The sequence below is a fragment of the Setaria viridis genome, chromosome 5, assembly GCF_005286985.2.
Source record: "Setaria viridis chromosome 5, Setaria_viridis_v4.0, whole genome shotgun sequence".
Taxonomy (NCBI): domain Eukaryota; kingdom Viridiplantae; phylum Streptophyta; class Magnoliopsida; order Poales; family Poaceae; genus Setaria; species Setaria viridis.
The window spans coordinates 1,430,272-1,446,590 of record NC_048267.2 but is presented as its reverse complement, the minus strand read 5'-3'; the positions used below and the strand labels follow the sequence as shown (position 1 = coordinate 1,446,590).

The 16,319-nt window shown below is 47.5% G+C and overlaps 1 protein-coding gene and 1 long non-coding RNA gene across 2 annotated transcripts; both read right to left on the bottom strand.

Annotated features, from left to right (window-relative positions):
* Positions 1–2,848: 2,848 nt before the first annotated feature.
* LOC117855303 (uncharacterized) lies at positions 2,849–5,064 on the bottom strand. The gene is made up of 2 exons (XR_004640492.2): positions 4,515–5,064; positions 2,849–3,259 (listed from the first exon to the last, which is right to left on the bottom strand). It is a non-coding gene; the product is annotated as an uncharacterized lncRNA (long non-coding RNA).
* Positions 5,065–5,315: 251 nt separating this feature from the next.
* On the bottom strand, positions 5,316–7,657 carry LOC117855302 (pectinesterase). Its single transcript, XM_034737612.2, has 2 exons — positions 6,594–7,657; positions 5,316–6,264 (listed from the first exon to the last, which is right to left on the bottom strand). The coding sequence occupies exons 1-2, from the start codon at positions 7,654–7,656 to the stop codon at positions 5,567–5,569; spliced, it is 1,761 nt and encodes a 586-aa protein (XP_034593503.1). The 5' UTR covers position 7,657; the 3' UTR covers positions 5,316–5,566.
* Between the last annotated feature and the right edge of the window lie 8,662 nt (positions 7,658–16,319).

Sequence of the window (16,319 nt, the reverse complement as noted above, 5' to 3'; positions counted from 1 at the left end):
GTAGCCCCTCGCTAGCGAGGGTCATCTCCGACGAGCCGAACTAGCAACTAAGCTCCTTGGGGGACCCAGGACTCCCCAAAGTACCTCCCATTTCAGCTCGTGTCCGTGTTTTTTTAATGTATATATCTTATTGACAAGACGTCTCCTCGTTTAACGGCCCTGGAGTTTCAAACCCCCCCCCCCCCCCCCCCCCCCCCCGCTGCAAAGACGTCCGCGCTGCCTCGAGTTTACCTGGTATGTTTTACTTGGTGTTGTCTTCGCATTACATTTTATTACCGTTTTACGTCGTTATAATTTTTTTCCATTTATGACTTCGTTTCTTCTTTATATTTTGGTTTCTTCGTTACCTATGGTCTAAATGAGTTTGTTTTGGTTCGTGCAGTGATCTATTCCTCTATTCCTCTCTTAGTTGCACTGATGGCTCCTTCCAAAGCTCCCAAGGCTCCTAAAGCTTCTCCTACAACCGTATTTGGGCGAAGTCGGGTCACTTCTAAAATGATACATGACTTCATTGCTTCTGGCTTGATAGAAGACGGGCGAGGCCGTGCTCCTGACTCCGAGACTACACCTCTTCCTAAGGACAACGAGGTTGTTGTTTTCTGAGACCTTTTCACTGCTTGTCTTCGCTTTCCCCTTGATCCCGTTGTTGTTGATATCCTACTTCAGTATGGGATGTACCTTCATCATCTGACCCCCAACGGAGTACTTCGCTTGAGTGTATTCATGTAGGTGTGCAAGAGCATGGGTATTGCTCCTACTGTTGAGAATTTTCTTCGGGCTCATGTTATTCATCACCAACCTAAGAATGTTGAGCGGATAGGAGAGAATGGCGCTCTCGTAAAAGAAGAGGCCCAATTTGGATGCCTTAATTTTCGGTACAAGACTGAAGGATCCACACCTATCACTTCGTACAAAAACCGGTGGGAGGATGATTGAAACTGTTTTTGGTTTTATCACACTATCGAAGTGGATTCGTCTACTGGCACTCACCCTCTTGTCTGCAAGGAGTTCAAGGTTATTCCCGAGGACATGTCTTGCGAAACCGAAGACAAAGACACTTCGCGTCTATTTATGGTCGCCTTTCATGAGTTGGCCAAGTCCTATTTGAATTTTTTGAACTTGAGAGTGGTACCAGGGAAGCTATTCTTATTCGTCAGGCAAACGCTGCAAAGTGCGCCTTGAAGAAAGGCACCGCGACCACAACGGAGGCGTCTATTCCTGTGTCTTCTTGCCAAAAGAAGAAAAGCAAGCGCCAGGGTTCTTCGCCGCCTCGCGCTCAGAAACGTGCTCGCACTCAACCTCGCCCTTCTAAGGAAGTCGTGGAATCAAGTCCAGACGAGAGCGAAGAGCATGGTACTGGGTCTGGCTCTGGCGATGGTGAAGAAAACTTCTTGGACAAAGCTCTCGCTACTAGCCTGAGTCGTGAAGAAGAAATTGAAATTACTTCATCTTCAGCCCCTCAAGTCCCTGAAGATCGCGTCTTATTGCGAACCCATGCTGCTCCTCTCGCTTCCGATACAGCTGAAAAACCTTTTGAGATTTTGTACAGCGAAGATGAACCTGAGAGTGACGACGAACCTTTGGTCCGGCGCCCTCGGGATCGAGCCCCTAATCCTGCTACAGATACTGTTGACCCTTCCGTCTCTCCCAAAGTTCCTTCTGCACCCGTCACTGAAACCGTTGTCGAAGAGGAAACAACTGCTGCTGGTATAATGGTGTTGTCTCAACAAGCTGCACATACTTCTTCGTGTCATAGCCAGAGCTCTGATTCGGAAACTGAGAGCGATGACCCTAGCAGCGCTCTCTTTGTTAGCACTGAGCCACCCAGTATGGCTGCAACCCGGCTGGACTTGGCCGAAGGCACTCGCCTCTTCGGTGGAAATAAACGCAAATTGCTCAAGTTTGCTAGTGGCAGCCGAGAACCCAACGTTTTGCAAAAGGCTCAGGATAGCTTCAGCTTTCCTATCATGGAGGAAGAGTTCGGCGAGGACAACGCCCAAGACATTTTGACCCATGCTCAAGACTTATCTATGGAGGCGTTTGTAGCCTGTCGCGTCACTCAACGACGCGTTAGCGAAGACCTGCGTAAACACGATTTATCACAGAAATCCTCTAAAAATGCCTTGGCTAAGGAAATTGAATGGATTAAAAAACTTCAAACACAAAAGGAGAACTTGACTGCCGCCTTGGCCACCGAAAAATCTAAGTCCACTTTGCTTGCGGCTGATAAGGGTTCCCTTTCCAAGCGGAACGAGGAGCTTGAAGCTGAAATTGAAAGACTTCATTGTTGGCCACCGAAAAATCTAAGTCCATTTTTTTTCTGCTGTTGTCGGATTTCTGTCAGAGTTGTAAGCTCCCGCCTTTTTTGTTTTTCTTAGGAAAAGGGTGACTGAATTCATTGTTGGCTTCGTCTGTCATGGATTACTATTCACTATCAATGAGAGAACTAAATTTCGCAAGACGTATTGACCAATATGATGGTGGCTGCTACATCGTCATCATCAATGAACCTGACAGTACATTTGATTCATGCTTCGGCATATGCTGGTGGCGGCAAGCATGCATGTTATTTCTTATCAATTTTAGTATCAGGCATAGTTTAGATGCAAAAGCGCCAATGATGTGGTGGAGTTGTGGGTGCATGACTTCACCCACCATGGTTCAAATCCCGGTGTGCACGTATAAGGTTGTATGCATCTCTAGTTGGGGCAGAGACTGAAAGCTGTATTCCTGGCTCTGGAGAAGGCGTATACCTTGGAAACGTAATGGCATTGTCAGGCTGGCGGCTGCCCGGCAACGATGAGGAACATCAACCGCGACCAAACCGGTGGAAATCAACAAGATACAATGGAAAACAGACCATGAGAATCGGTTTAGGCCTCGTTCGGCAATCTAGGTTTGGAAACAGGCCTGTTTTCATTCCTGGGCTGGATCGAGTGAATCTAGGTGGTTCACTAAAACCTGATCACCAATGGATCCGGCCCAGGAATCAAACCTGATCCTTTTTACAGCCATTCGTTTTGGTAAGAAATGAAAACACTTGTTTGACAGGTAGCAAACAAAAAGTAGCAACATCCTTTTCTGGCCTCAAATGAGGGAGAAGTAGCAAACAAAAATAGAGTCTTGATCAAGAAAAAATAGCAACATCCTTTCAATCTTTCAGTCTTGATCAAGATAAAATAGAGTCTGGAACCTCCTGTTGCCTCTTCAGTTCTTCAAGTTTCTTCTCTTGAGCAATCCTAACGTCATCTAGAAAGTCCTGAAAATTAAACATATAGCATTAACATACACCATAGCTAAGACAAAAAGGAGGCTACGTTCATTGCCGTAATTGGGGGAACAGAAAAGAATCTCGATCCATGAAAACAGAAATGGACAAGCTGCCTCCTTAAATATAGCTCAAAGAAAATGGACTTGATTTAGAACTGTGCAGGCAAGACTAAGCTTGTGCCTCCTTTGATAGAGATGAATTATAAAATCAGTTGTCAGTTTATTCCTACTTATTTCCAATAGAATTGAAAATTTTGGTTGCCTACAATTAACTATATGTAGCAGACGCATAGAAAGAGGTATGAGCATAGTCATGACTACACTCTTCTAAATTAAGTTTAGTTATGCTTCCTCACTTCTCTGAGAGGAACAAACACAGACCTATTATCCTCACTTCTTCATAATCATGTTGTGCAAGTTAAATTTGATAAGCAATTCCAGTAAATTGATAAGCGAGACCACTGGAATTAGGAACAAGGCCTGAGAACACGCCCTTAGCAAGGATTGCTGGAGCCTTGCCTAAAACAATGAGATGATTATTAGTGCTAGGCTTGAGGAAGGCTGCAGGTACTGGACCCTAAGCACACTGCCACGACAGGAACTAGAATTCATATCAGTGAATTGTCGCAAGAGAGAAATTAGACTCGAATTCATATTCATCGAAGTGATCCACTCCCATTCTCGCAGGTCGCAACAGACAATCCCCATGGCCACATAAGCAACCAACCAATGAACAGTAGATGCCTACAGCTACAGCTAGTGATTTTACACGTATTTCTCGCTATGAAGTGAAATTGATTACTCAAGGCTTGTACTAGAGCATGGTTATGTAAACTAATCCCAAAGAGGTTGCTATCATTCCCAACCAAATGTCATTCAGCTGGAAAGGCTACCTGTAATTTTTTTAGGAAGTGATAAAAGGTAAGCATCATAGCCGGTCCCAAGCTTCCAATCAGAAATCTAGTCTCCCAAACATTACTGATGACAAACAAAAACTATTATGCTACGGAAAATGAAGCTTCAGCTAAACAAAGAAAGAAAGAAAGAAAGAAATGCGCATCCAGTTCGTTCTCATCCTGAAGATCCAGCCCAAGCAGTAGAACAAACACAAATTTGCAGTTCCAAGAAAAAAAATGATCTTTAAGCGAAGCGTAGCAGCAAATCAGCCCAGGTCAGATCACACACGCACACAGTACTGCGGAACCTTGCACAAAAGGAGGTGAAGCACCGCGAATCGAGCTTACCACTCAGGTTCTTCCAGGTGGAGCCCTTCCGCGCAGCGGCGGAGCCGAGCGAGAGCAGCAGCAAGAGCAGGGCGGAGCCAAGGACGGAGCAAGCGCGGCTGCCCCTCCCCTTTGCGGACCGGCCACCTATGCGACCAGAAGCTGTAGCTCCAAGAACGCCCAGCCCCAGGAGAGAAGGGGAAGGGAACAGGGGAGGCGAATCGGGGAGGGAGGAAGAGCAATGCGCGTCCGGCGAGAAGGCGGCGGTTGTCGTCACAGTGGTGGCTGTCGAAGATGTGCCGCGCGGCCACCTCTCGCCGCCACCTCGTCGCCTAGCGCGCTGCCAGCGGAGCGTCTCATCTCCTCGCGTCGCATGGCCAGGCACCGATCCAGGAGGGATGAGGTGGGGATTGCTTTCGGGTCGGGGAAGGAAGGGTTGAAATCGGCGTTGGTTCCGAGCCAGGTCAACTGAACAACAATTCTTGTGTTATATCGTATTTGTTCCTGACCGTTTCAATCCGTTCGAATTAGGCTGCATTCCAAGCCATTCCGACCAAACCGAACGGGCCCTTAATTTTTTAGGGCTGGATGATCGGGATGTGATGTGAGGTGCGGCAGATAGAATCGGGGGAGCTTGATGGCGCGAAGCAGCGACGGGGAACATGATCATCCAACAGCAGAAAATAAAAAGACCAAGATTAATTCGTTTTTGAGGCCAGCGACCTGCACGACCTGATCACGCCGATGGAGATTGACGGCATCACGGCGGCAGACAGCTGCCACGCACAACGCCGGAAGGGGAACAGAAGACCATTTGTGATGTGTTATGGTTTGGTAAATTTCATCAGATCTGATATATAATTAATACAGCATTCGAACCTAATATGGCTATGAATCATGGTGTTCTTGCACCACTCATTATTCTGTTGTGTATACTATCTTTTTTTCTGTATACCTACCTACCAGCATTTGCAACGAATACAATATACTGTAGTAACATCCACTAAGATCAGCTTTGCACCGACTTAATAGCCCAATTAGCAGCTAACAATCGATCAACCAACCATATCTCTTCAGTTCAGCCCGCTCGTGAAAGGCACCCCGGTCTGGGGCAGCCAGAAGTCCCCGAGCACCATGTTCCCGACGGTGAAGTTGCCGGCGTCGGCGGCGCTGCTGAGCACGTGGAACCCCGGCCACGCCACCCGCCTGCTCGTGTCCGCCCCTGGCCCGGAGTTGTTGTACTCCGCGTAGAACAGCGTGGCCAGCGCAAAGTCGCCATCCCACGGCATCCACCCGGCGGGGTCCACCAGCGCGTCCACCTCCGACTGCATGATCACCGTGCGGGAGTAGGGCTTCCACGGCCGGCCGAGGTAGGTGGCCACGGCGAACGCCGTGTTGGCGGCGAGGTCGGGCGCCGCCGCGAGGCTGCAGCCCTGGAGGGTGGTGCCCGTGTTCTGGTTCGGGTCCGTGCGGCCCTGCGCCGTGACGGTGTTGCTCTGCCCCTGCATGGGCAGGCGGGAGTAGAGGTTGCAGCCCTGGAACACGACGGCGGCGTTGCCGAACACGTAGTCGACGGTGCCGTAGATGTCGCAGGCGCGGTAGAACTGCCGGAGGGAGTGCGTGTACAGCGTGTCCTGGTACGCCTCGAAGCTGCACCGGTAGAACGTCGACAGGTCCGCGCCGGAGCGCAGCGCCACCGCCTGGTGCTTCGCAGGGCCGGCCGTGTTCCGGAACGTCATGTTCACCGCCACGAAACCTGTCCCGAGAACAGCTGCACGTACAAAGGTCCCACGAAAAAGTTCGTTACAACTAGTGCTAGATTGCAATGCAAGGCACACACGAGTAGCTAGTAGCTTTGAATGTGTCCTAGATATGGTACTACTCTTGTCATCCTGTCATGGACGAATGTCAATATCATGTTAGTTGTCATGAGAAATGGTGTGTTTTTTTTCCGAGCAGTAAGGTAAATCTCAACTGATGATCTGAAGAGTCAGCTCACTTTTTTTACTACGAAAACGCTTAATTTTCTGCCACTTGGATAATGTTTCTGCAAGACCAAACTTAAATTCAAGAAGGAAGACAGATCAGCGAGACACTCACCGAACGTTGCGGAGTTGAATGTCGTCCAGCCGTCGACGACGCTCCGGTTGCCGGTGATCACCGACTGCCCGATGCCGTCGCCGATCATCATGACGTACTTCTTGTTCTTGGGCACCACCACATTCTCCTCGTACACGCCCGCGGCGACGCGTATCACGAAGTAGCCGCTGCTCCCGCCGAGGTTGCTGGGCGCCGCCGCCACGGCCGCGCCGACGGTGGTGAAGTTCCCCGCGCCGCCCTGGTCCACCGTCACCTCGCCGACCACCGGCACCGCCGCCGCGGCGCCATCGAGCGCCATCCTGCGGACCATCTCGTCGTCGGTGGCGTCGAACAGCCCCCTCCCATGGCCGTGGCGGGGAGGCTTGGACCCCTTCGACTTCTTGCCCGCGGGCACCCACGCTCTGGTGAAGAGCGAAAGCGAGACGCTGTAGAGCTTAGTGCTGTTGACCATGGGCACGGAGAGCCCGTCGCGCACGGACCACGCGGCGGCGGCGGCCTGCAGGCCGTCGGCGCAGGTCTGCTGGTTGGTCAGGATAGCCGACAGCAGCGTCTGCACGTCCTCGGCCTGCGGGTCGAGGAGGGTGCTGTTGGCCGACGTGTTGAGCGTGGCGCCGGCGGCGGAGAGGAAGTCGATGTTGAGCCCGGAGAGGAGCTGGCAGTCCTGCAGCGCGGCGAGGGCGCCGGGGGAGAGACGGCCGCTGCCGCGGGAGAGGTAGCGGTTGACGAGGCCGAGGAACCTGTTGGCGTTGGCGAGGGACTTGGCCACGGAGAAGCGGCCGTAGGTGTAGAGGTTGCTGGTGCCGTTCGACGGGAGCACCGTCCGGCAGAAGTTGGGGTCCGTCGTCTCGTTGCATGCCGTGGACGGCGTCACCGGCGTCGCCGCCGTGTCGTCGGAGCGGGCCGCGACGACGAGCAGGGAGAGCACAAGGAGCGTGGGGAGCGCGGTGGCAGTAGTGCGAAAGTCTGCTGCCATGTTTGGTAAGTGTGAAGCACTGAAGCTCAACTTGTTAGTGATTGTGTTGATGTACTCGATAGAGCACGAGGTGGTGAGATGGAGAGCCATGGATCGAGGTGTCCTTTTATAAGGTGGATCCTAGGGCTTCATGGTAATTTTCAAAAGTTGGCAGGTCAAACGTGGGTTGACTCGTGAGGTCCATGTGGCTGTTCATAGAGCCCCGGGGTACCTAGCGAGGAAGGAAAGCGCGTCTGCACGATGACGGTGGCGACGAGAAACCGGCGGCACGTCAAACTGTCGAGCTGGAGGGGACGAGTTGCATGGGGGAGGCCACATTTGTCTGGGTTGGGTTGGTCGGATTCAAATACACTAGCTGTTGCTCTATTCATTTTCTTTTTTATTACATCTCGGATTTGTTACCATAACACAACGTGCATGTACTTGTTTGTGTTGCAAATAGTAGCTTCAGTGGTCACGTAATTACGCGGTTAGTTCCGATATCATTTCAGTTAGGTCAGCGGCCATTTATTGCATCAAGATCTGCAGAAGACAAAATTAATAATGCAACTTCATTCAGGTCTCAAATTATAATTTCAACTTCACGTAGACTGAATTTTGTTCTTTTTTTTCTTTTACTTTGTCTTCTTTTGTAACAGGTATGTATATATCGACTTGTTGAGAAGCCGAAACTTTATTATTAACAAAGTTTCCTTCATCTAAAAAGGTAATGTAAAAAGAGAAATTTTACTGGTACACATTTAGTTTCAGAAATTATTATGTTTGCAAAGGAAAATAAAAGAAGCCATGTTTTTTTAAAGGACGGCCGGTATGATATTTACCACAAGTTTATTGGATGACAGAAAGAAAGACAAAGAATACAAACAACTTAAAACGACTGCATGTTAGACAAGTTCGAAATAATAGTTGCCATTGATTTCTTAAATACTTATTTAGAGAATGTGATTAAGTTGTTGAGGTCTTTTTATACGGTACACCATTTTAAAAACGATAGACGAGTTCAAAAATACCACCACATGTATGTGAGGGTGAAAAGTGGCCCTGGATCCAATTTTCAGTGACACGGTATAGTGGTGTTATTTTCTAACTCACATGCCACGTTGTCATAGCAGCACATAACTTTCAGATCGAGATGGTGCTGAGCAATCAAGCTATCTAAACAAGCTGCATGCAATGTGACTATGCGAGGTTAAGTGCACACGCAGGTGTCAAGCATTAAGCCACCCACGCACCGCCCATCAACCCATATATGAATGGCTGAGGTCTATGTCTATTTCCTTAAGTGTGTTAGTGGATGCATGGACCCATGCAGCCTGAAGGATGCTTAATTAAAAATTAATGGTTGAAATTTGATCGTCCGTGGATAAACCAGTCAAGCTGGCTCCGTCAAAAACCACTGAAATCCCATTTGGTAGCTGCAGATCCTGCAACTAACAAAGCTGAGCACAACTTGTTGATTCGCGCGGTGCGCTCCGGCGGCTCCATAGCTTGCTCACGGCGCCACAAGATCTTCGTGCGTCCACCGGATCGAGCACAGCCGGTGGATGTGACAGCCACGAGTTTAGCAGAATTAATCCAAGTTTTGTGTGTGGTGCGCGGTGTTCCACACAGTTAGGCAACCACTAAGCAGTGGTTGACTCCTAGTGGATTTAGTAGACTACGTGATTATATATTGTGTGTTCGGTACTTCGGTGGAAGACGCTCGTCGGATGCATGTAGAATGCTCGACGAGTTTTGTTTACATGGTTACATGCATGACTTTTAGAAGAAACACAGTGCACACGCATACACTGGCACCCACACAAGGACACACATCGAAGTGATCGTTAGTGGGTAGGGTGTACGATAACCCTCGCTAGCCATCAAGTAAAACTTATTGGTTCTTCTAATTACACGGTTCTTAGCTGCTGATTGCCCCCATGCAGTTTTTAGTTCTACTTATTAGACTTGAATATTTTTTTTTAGAAAAACTGTTGGGGAGTATAAAAGAGAGAGAGGATATGTACACGGTTCTTTCTTATTGAATAATTGAATGATGGGCCCCTGTGATTATTTCTGAATATTTACGTTCATTTTTAATTCAAATAATATAATCGAATTGTATCCAATCTTTGCATCAGCACGCAGCCCGGTTTTAATACATTTTCTGCTGCCCTGCGGAGCAAAGGGGACAGCCAATACATTTTTTGAGGTCATATGTTTCTATATTTTGTAATGCGCATTTCTAGCATTGTATTCCTCTTCTTGTTTTTCCGTATATAGAACTAGCAAAAAACATGGCATTTATTTTTTTATTGTTAAATTTTAAATGTAGCTTGTTCTTGATTTTTTTGTGGCGGAGGTATAACAACATAAACTCACTTGAACTAGTAATCCTCCAACCAGATTCCACGAGGCAACAACATGATTTATTTTTTACGGAAAGGCAACAACATGATTAATAGTAAGTAATTCTAACAACATATGAACCAATTTGGCTATTCATGGTGCTTGGTTTCATATGAGTTGATGTGGATGCATGTAAAGGCCTAATCCATTCATGGATCCTACTAGAAGCAACGCGATGACCACATTAATCAATTTGGTTTCTACAGTTGTGCATGGATGAGCCTTTCGTGATGAAGCCTTTCGCGACCATGTTGCTAGAAGCAACAGGATGACCACGCGTATCTTATTTCAGCTTTGCCAAAAAGTTAACCCAACATCATTGGCCATTGTATTCTTCTTTAGCTTCGTACGTGCTTGGAAAAGAGGCTGATTTGGGCGTCCACGGCATGTCTCTAGCAGATCAACGAATGTATGGGAAAGGAAACCATGCTCCTATCTGTCACTCTAGTTTACTACTTCCTTCGTTCCAAATTACTATTTATTTTGGATTTTCTAAATACGTAGTTTTGTTATGCACCTAGATATATATTACGTCTAATACGTAGCAAAAGCTATATATTTAGAAAAATCAAAATGAATAGTAATTTGAGGTGGAGGGAGCGGCAGTTGCAGATCGATGGAAATATCTCTCTTCTATAATATGAGTTGTCTGTCTGTAAGAATCCACTAGACATTTGGCATTTAGGGCGTCAGAATTCAGAAACAGATGATGGAGCGAGCCACAGTTGGACGAGGCAATTCGGAGCTTATGTACTCCGGCGGGTATCTTCCGGCTGTTGACACTTAGTGCATAGAGAAGAGGAGAATCAAGTTACTGCGGTAGTTAATGTTTGTTGTTTTGATGCTAATGAGCAGAGGACCGAACATTGTTCTGACGACCAAGGTGCCGGCGGGACCAAAGTAACAATTACATCTTTTTTATATAAAATCAGCTTTTAACTAAACCTGCAAACAAAACATGAATATTGAAGATTTTCTACATATTCTTGCACACATCTTTCAAACAAAAGGAATTCAAAATATTCATCCGCAAAACATTTTTTTTCATTTCCAACATACATTTATCACGCAAGTGTTGCTGGAAACATGTACCTTCTTTTTTTTCACAACTGTTGCAACGAGAATTTCACAATAAATTTTCAAGAACTTGAAAAATCATGGAAATATTTATCGCGCTTGTACAGGACATTAGCAAGCTGATACTCACAACAAAAAAATAAAATAAGAAAAGGATCCTTCAAAAAATCGAAAGCCAAATTTTAGATCTTATATTCTTCTCGATCAATGCCAGGCACGTAACTTCAAATCTCGCAAGAAGTTGCTCGTCGGCGTGTTACGCGCCGGATCTACTCCTCCACCCTTCTCCGGCGGCGATGCCAGCGGGGACCCGGCGTGTTGGGCATGCTGCCGGTCCGGACAGCAAAGCAAGCGACCGGCTTGGCAGGGGGTCGGAGGAGGGAGGAGATGATGGGTCGACGCGGCAAGTTTGGCAGATCCCAGAATAATCAACATGCATGTCTGTCGTCTCGTCTCTAACAAAGCAAGGAAGGAGCTGGGATGCGTTGTGGATTCAAGGCAGGGGACGCTGCGACCGATCGGGCTGGATGTTTAAAGCCGCCACCGAAATCTGACCGGATGGATAGTACTGTGATGGAGAGTGCTTGACCCGATCGAGATCGGGTGATCGAGAAAAGACGATGTGAACTCAGTTATCAGCTCGAGAAAAGCCCTGTCTGATGCGGTCGCTCGCTCGCTGTGCTGTGCGTTCCACGCGCGCCGCCGGTTAATCTGGTAGCGACGCACTGCAACAAGGCCGGTTCGAGCAGTGGTGGTGTCTAGACGAGAGGGCTAGGCACGATCGAAGCTAGGTGATTACCCGCGTACGTAGCCAGCGCCAGCCCAGCCGTAGGGGACCGTGAGCCCATGATTGATAGACATAACGAATTGGTGTTTTAGTTTTGTTTACAATTTGTAAATTTCTAATCAGTACAATAAAAATGCTGAAATTAGTGCAATATAAATTGGTGCGTATATAGTCCTAATATTATAACGAGCAACATATTTGCTAATGCCATGTTAGAGTATATTCGTGTCGGAACAAATTATTACGCATTATACCATTGATATTTATGTTACAATAGCAAACATATTTGGCCATGGCAGGTGGGGGTCTGCAGGCGAGGGAGAGTCAAGGCGGCCGGTGAGGGAGCCACATCGGGCGGCCGGTGACAGAGCCTGGTGAGCCACGGCAGGCAAGCAGGTACGTCCAATCTCCACAGTCAAACAACGGCCAATCTGTACGAACATATGCGTTTTTATGCTTATGGGTAGTTCAGTCAATCTCCATGAAAAAAAGAGAAATAAAATCATTGAAGAGGCAAGATGTCAAGTAAATCAATATGTCAATGTTGTGGGTGTTAAATTTACGAAGCCAATCTTTGAAGTGTCAAATATTCGAAGTCACGTCTTTATACAAATTTCTCGTGTGCCGCTCCCACTGGTAGCTCGGCCGAAAATGTTGCAGGTGTTGCGGATGACGCGGACGTACCAGTCTGACTTACACCTGCATCTTCACTGTCAACTGGCATTGGCGTACCTATGAAACAAAATAGCTACTGAAGCTACCTATCATGAACGACAAGAATCAAGAGGATTTCAGCATACATACCTGTACTTTCACTGGTTGCGGCTGCCGAGCGCTTGGAGGCGGGGGTCTTGCGAGGTGCGGGTGGCTCCATCAAATGGTACTGGTGCTTGGATGAGGCATGGCCCCCATGGGATAGGGAACCTCTGTTCCCAGCCGGTGCCATTGTCGCCGACTCGTCGTCGTCCACTGGCCGTTGCTAGAGATGGGTTCTGGAGGAGTGTCAGGGCTGCAGCGCTAGCAGATCTAGATGGGGACGGCGACAGGAGATGGGGACGACAGTGTGTGGGGATAGCGAGAGGAGGTGGGGACGGCCGGACGGCGGTGCCAGCGCGTGGGTGGGACTTGGGAGCGACTAGCTTTGCATTAAAAGGATCAAAATATGGAACTTAATCGAGAAACTTCTGATACAAATAATACACAAGCCGATAGAGACGAATCTTACAAGCATGCCAGAGGTGGAAGCCCTGCTCACTACAAGAAATTCACTAAAAACTACTCTAAAGCTGCTCCTAAGGTTTGGTGGTGTGAAGCCAAAAAGGATTGTATTGGTTAATTCATCATTGTTGAGTACAACGTCACTGACAACGTGATCAGTTACAATTACTCTAGAATCTACCTAAAATAATTCTCCATACTTTCCCTTATTTGTTGGAGACGCCGTGCTCGTATTGGATTCCCTCTCGGCTTCCATTGGCTCCTGCAACCTTATCTTTAGTTGTTGACCTTGGTCAAAAACTGGTTTCAACAGCAGGTGGATTAGATTTGTCCAACAACTTATAAAATTTTTAATTACTATACAATAACTTGACAACTAGGTATATATTAGTACGAGAACTTGTAAAATGCTCAAACTAGAGCAATAAAATTGGTGCATCTTTAGTTCTAATATTATAACCACCAACATATTTGCTAATGCCAATTCAGCATATATTCATTCATGTCGGAACAAATTATTGAGCATTACACCATCGATATTCATGTCACAATAGCCCAAAACTAGAACCTTCTGTGTTTAAAAAGTTAATGTTATGTCTTTATATTAATTAATTTATATGTGATTTAATTTTGATTAGGAATATTAATTTCACATTAAATATTGATAAGTTCACCGTTACTGTTTTTACATATTTGATTATATGCATTATTCAGCTGTGATTTAATTTTGATTAGGAATATTAATTTCACATTAAATATTGATAAGTTCACCGTTACTGTTTTTACATATTTGATTATATGCATTATTCAGCTACGCAAAAAATATTTTAATACATACTAACAATACATTTTAGGATCTTGGTATAAATATTTTTTAAAGCCTCATGTACTTATTTAGAAAGGGAAATAAGATAAAATAATAAAAACAAACATGCTTCTATAATCTATAGATGTTGAATACATGAGCAAAAGCGCAGAAAAAAACTAAACCCTAGGGCCTCGCTTATGAATTTTAGTCTTTTGGTAATGGCAATGATGTAATTCTAAATTTTGATTTAATTTTAACTAAGTTATGTGCACTATCAACAACCTTTATTGATAAAAAATTTAAAAAATTGTTGGAAGAAAAGTTTATATGTTCATTTACTTTGCTTAATACGTTATCGTTATAACATTTGGACTTTAGTGCACAAAATTGCCAAGTTATAGCATTAAATTAAGCATTTTACTAGCCTATCTTATTGTACTAAATTGTGCATTTTACAAGTTGTTAGATAATCTGCAGCCACCTGTTAAGTTATTATACTAAATTGAGTATTTTATATATTGTTAGACCACTTTGCATCCAGTCATGTACGATGGATGTAAAAAAAATTTCCTTGCTGAGAGGGAGGGAAACCCTGTTTGGTGGACCTTCTGCAGATTCATCTCAGAAAATGGGCTTCTCTATGCTCTCATGGACTTTAGAACAAGGCCTCCATGTGGTGTCGGTTTTTTGTTGTTGTTTAGACGACGATGGAAGCCCACGTTGTACGCGGCCGGGAGCATGCTCAAAGGCCCACGAGATCACCCACCACCCCTCCTCCCTCTCCTCCCTCCTGCAGTCCTGCTGGTGGTGTTGCTTAACAGCTTAAGTCCAGCACTCCAGCAGTCCCGCATGCCGCATCGCAGGTCGGCCGGTGTCGTGTCCCGGAGGGCACCGAGCGTGGCCCGCCCGTCACGAGCAGGCGGACGCGAGGATGCACCGTGGCCGAGCGCCCGCGCCTGTGCCGTGGTCTCGTGGAGAGGCCGGCGTCCGTGCGGTACTCGGGCGTCTGGTGACTCGGTGAGCTGGACCTGGCGTACGGTGGGTGGATGTGGATGCTCCCCGGAACCTGAACGAGATTATTGGACGAACTGAACGAATCCGAGCCGAGTTTGTTTGGCAGCTCGCACGCGAACTCCCGCTCTGCCCAGGTACCTTCGTTGCCTTGTGCAGCCGTACTGTCCCGCAGGGAACAGTGTCTCGTGTGTGGCTTGGCCAACCCTCAAGTCACCTCAGTTGATGTACGCGCGTCGCCATCATGGACTCGGCACAGCCGAGGCGCCGAGCGAGCTCATGGGTCGCGCACCCAAAGGATATTACCCGGAGGCCAGGCCGGCGCCCCCGCGCGGCGCGGCGACAGCGGAGTTACTCGGGGAATAGCAGGAGGCGGACAGGCAGACGCAGGGACGGCGGAGGATCACCCGGCCCAGGCCCAGAGAGAGGAATTTCAGTAGCACAGGGACAGGGAGGGAGGCGTCGCGGCAAAATGTGCAGTGCAAACCTGCAAAGCAGAGGGCCGGAGCGTACTAACTACTATGGAGCTGGTTGGAGAAACAACCTTACAAACTGGTGATCTGGAGCTCACAAACTCGCAGCTACTAGTAACTGGGTCTAGACGGCGATCGATCTTAATATGATCACAACCAACACTGGTTGGACAGCAACGGATATGGACCAATACATGCATCGGCTGCCGGCTTATCTTCATCACCGAAATCAATAAATGGTGTTGCTGTGCTGCCAGATCTATCTATGCGGAACTTCAGTGTACGTATAATGTCTTTCATTTGTCGCGTACGAGCGATCGATTATACACGATGGTTCAGGAGGAGCGCCGGGACCAATTTTCATTCACACCGTTCCATCTGGGTCACAAGTCACAACATATGGCATGCACCGATGCACGCGTGCTGCTTTGTTGTCTGTTCTCGTGTTCTCTAGCGTTGTGTGTCGCCGACGGACGACGGAGGCAAGTTCAACCCGAATACCAGCGCCGGCCGCGTACGTGTAGCGAAACTCGCTCGACAACCTTACCGAAATCATGAGTTCATGACGATGAGCTTAATATGTGTCTGGGCTTTGGCGCTTAACATGTGTGGCTTAGGGGACGAAGGGTCTCTTCTAATTTTTTACATCTTTGATTGGAAATGTGGGATGGATCCATCCCTCAGAAACAAGATGGATCCATCCACCCGAAACGAAGGGATGGACTCGTTCCACTTCATCTCCCTGACTCAGTCAATGCTCATCTCCCTCAGTTCATTGTGCAGGTGTGGGCGAGTCAAGTACGGGCGGATCGGGGAGGGGCGGCCAGCTGGCTGCTCGTGCAGGCGCAGTGCGGCACTAACCGGTGCGAGGCTTCGTAGGAGCCACCCATGGTACTGTGCGCCTTTCCGACCACCTCGTGCACCACCCGTGCACTGACCCTTAGCTTCCGTGCGCTCCATTTTTTCTATTCCCAAGACCATGAATCTATGC

Bases quoted from the DNA above. Each gene is read 5' to 3' on its own strand.
- LOC117855302 (XM_034737612.2), bottom strand. From the start codon at position 7,656: ATGGCTCTCCATCTCACCACCTCGTGCTCTATCGAGTACATCAACACA. The intron at 6,265-6,593 runs GTGAGTGTCTCG...TTGTACGTGCAG, and splicing joins ATTCAACTCCGCAACGTTCG to CTGTTCTCGGGACAGGTTTC.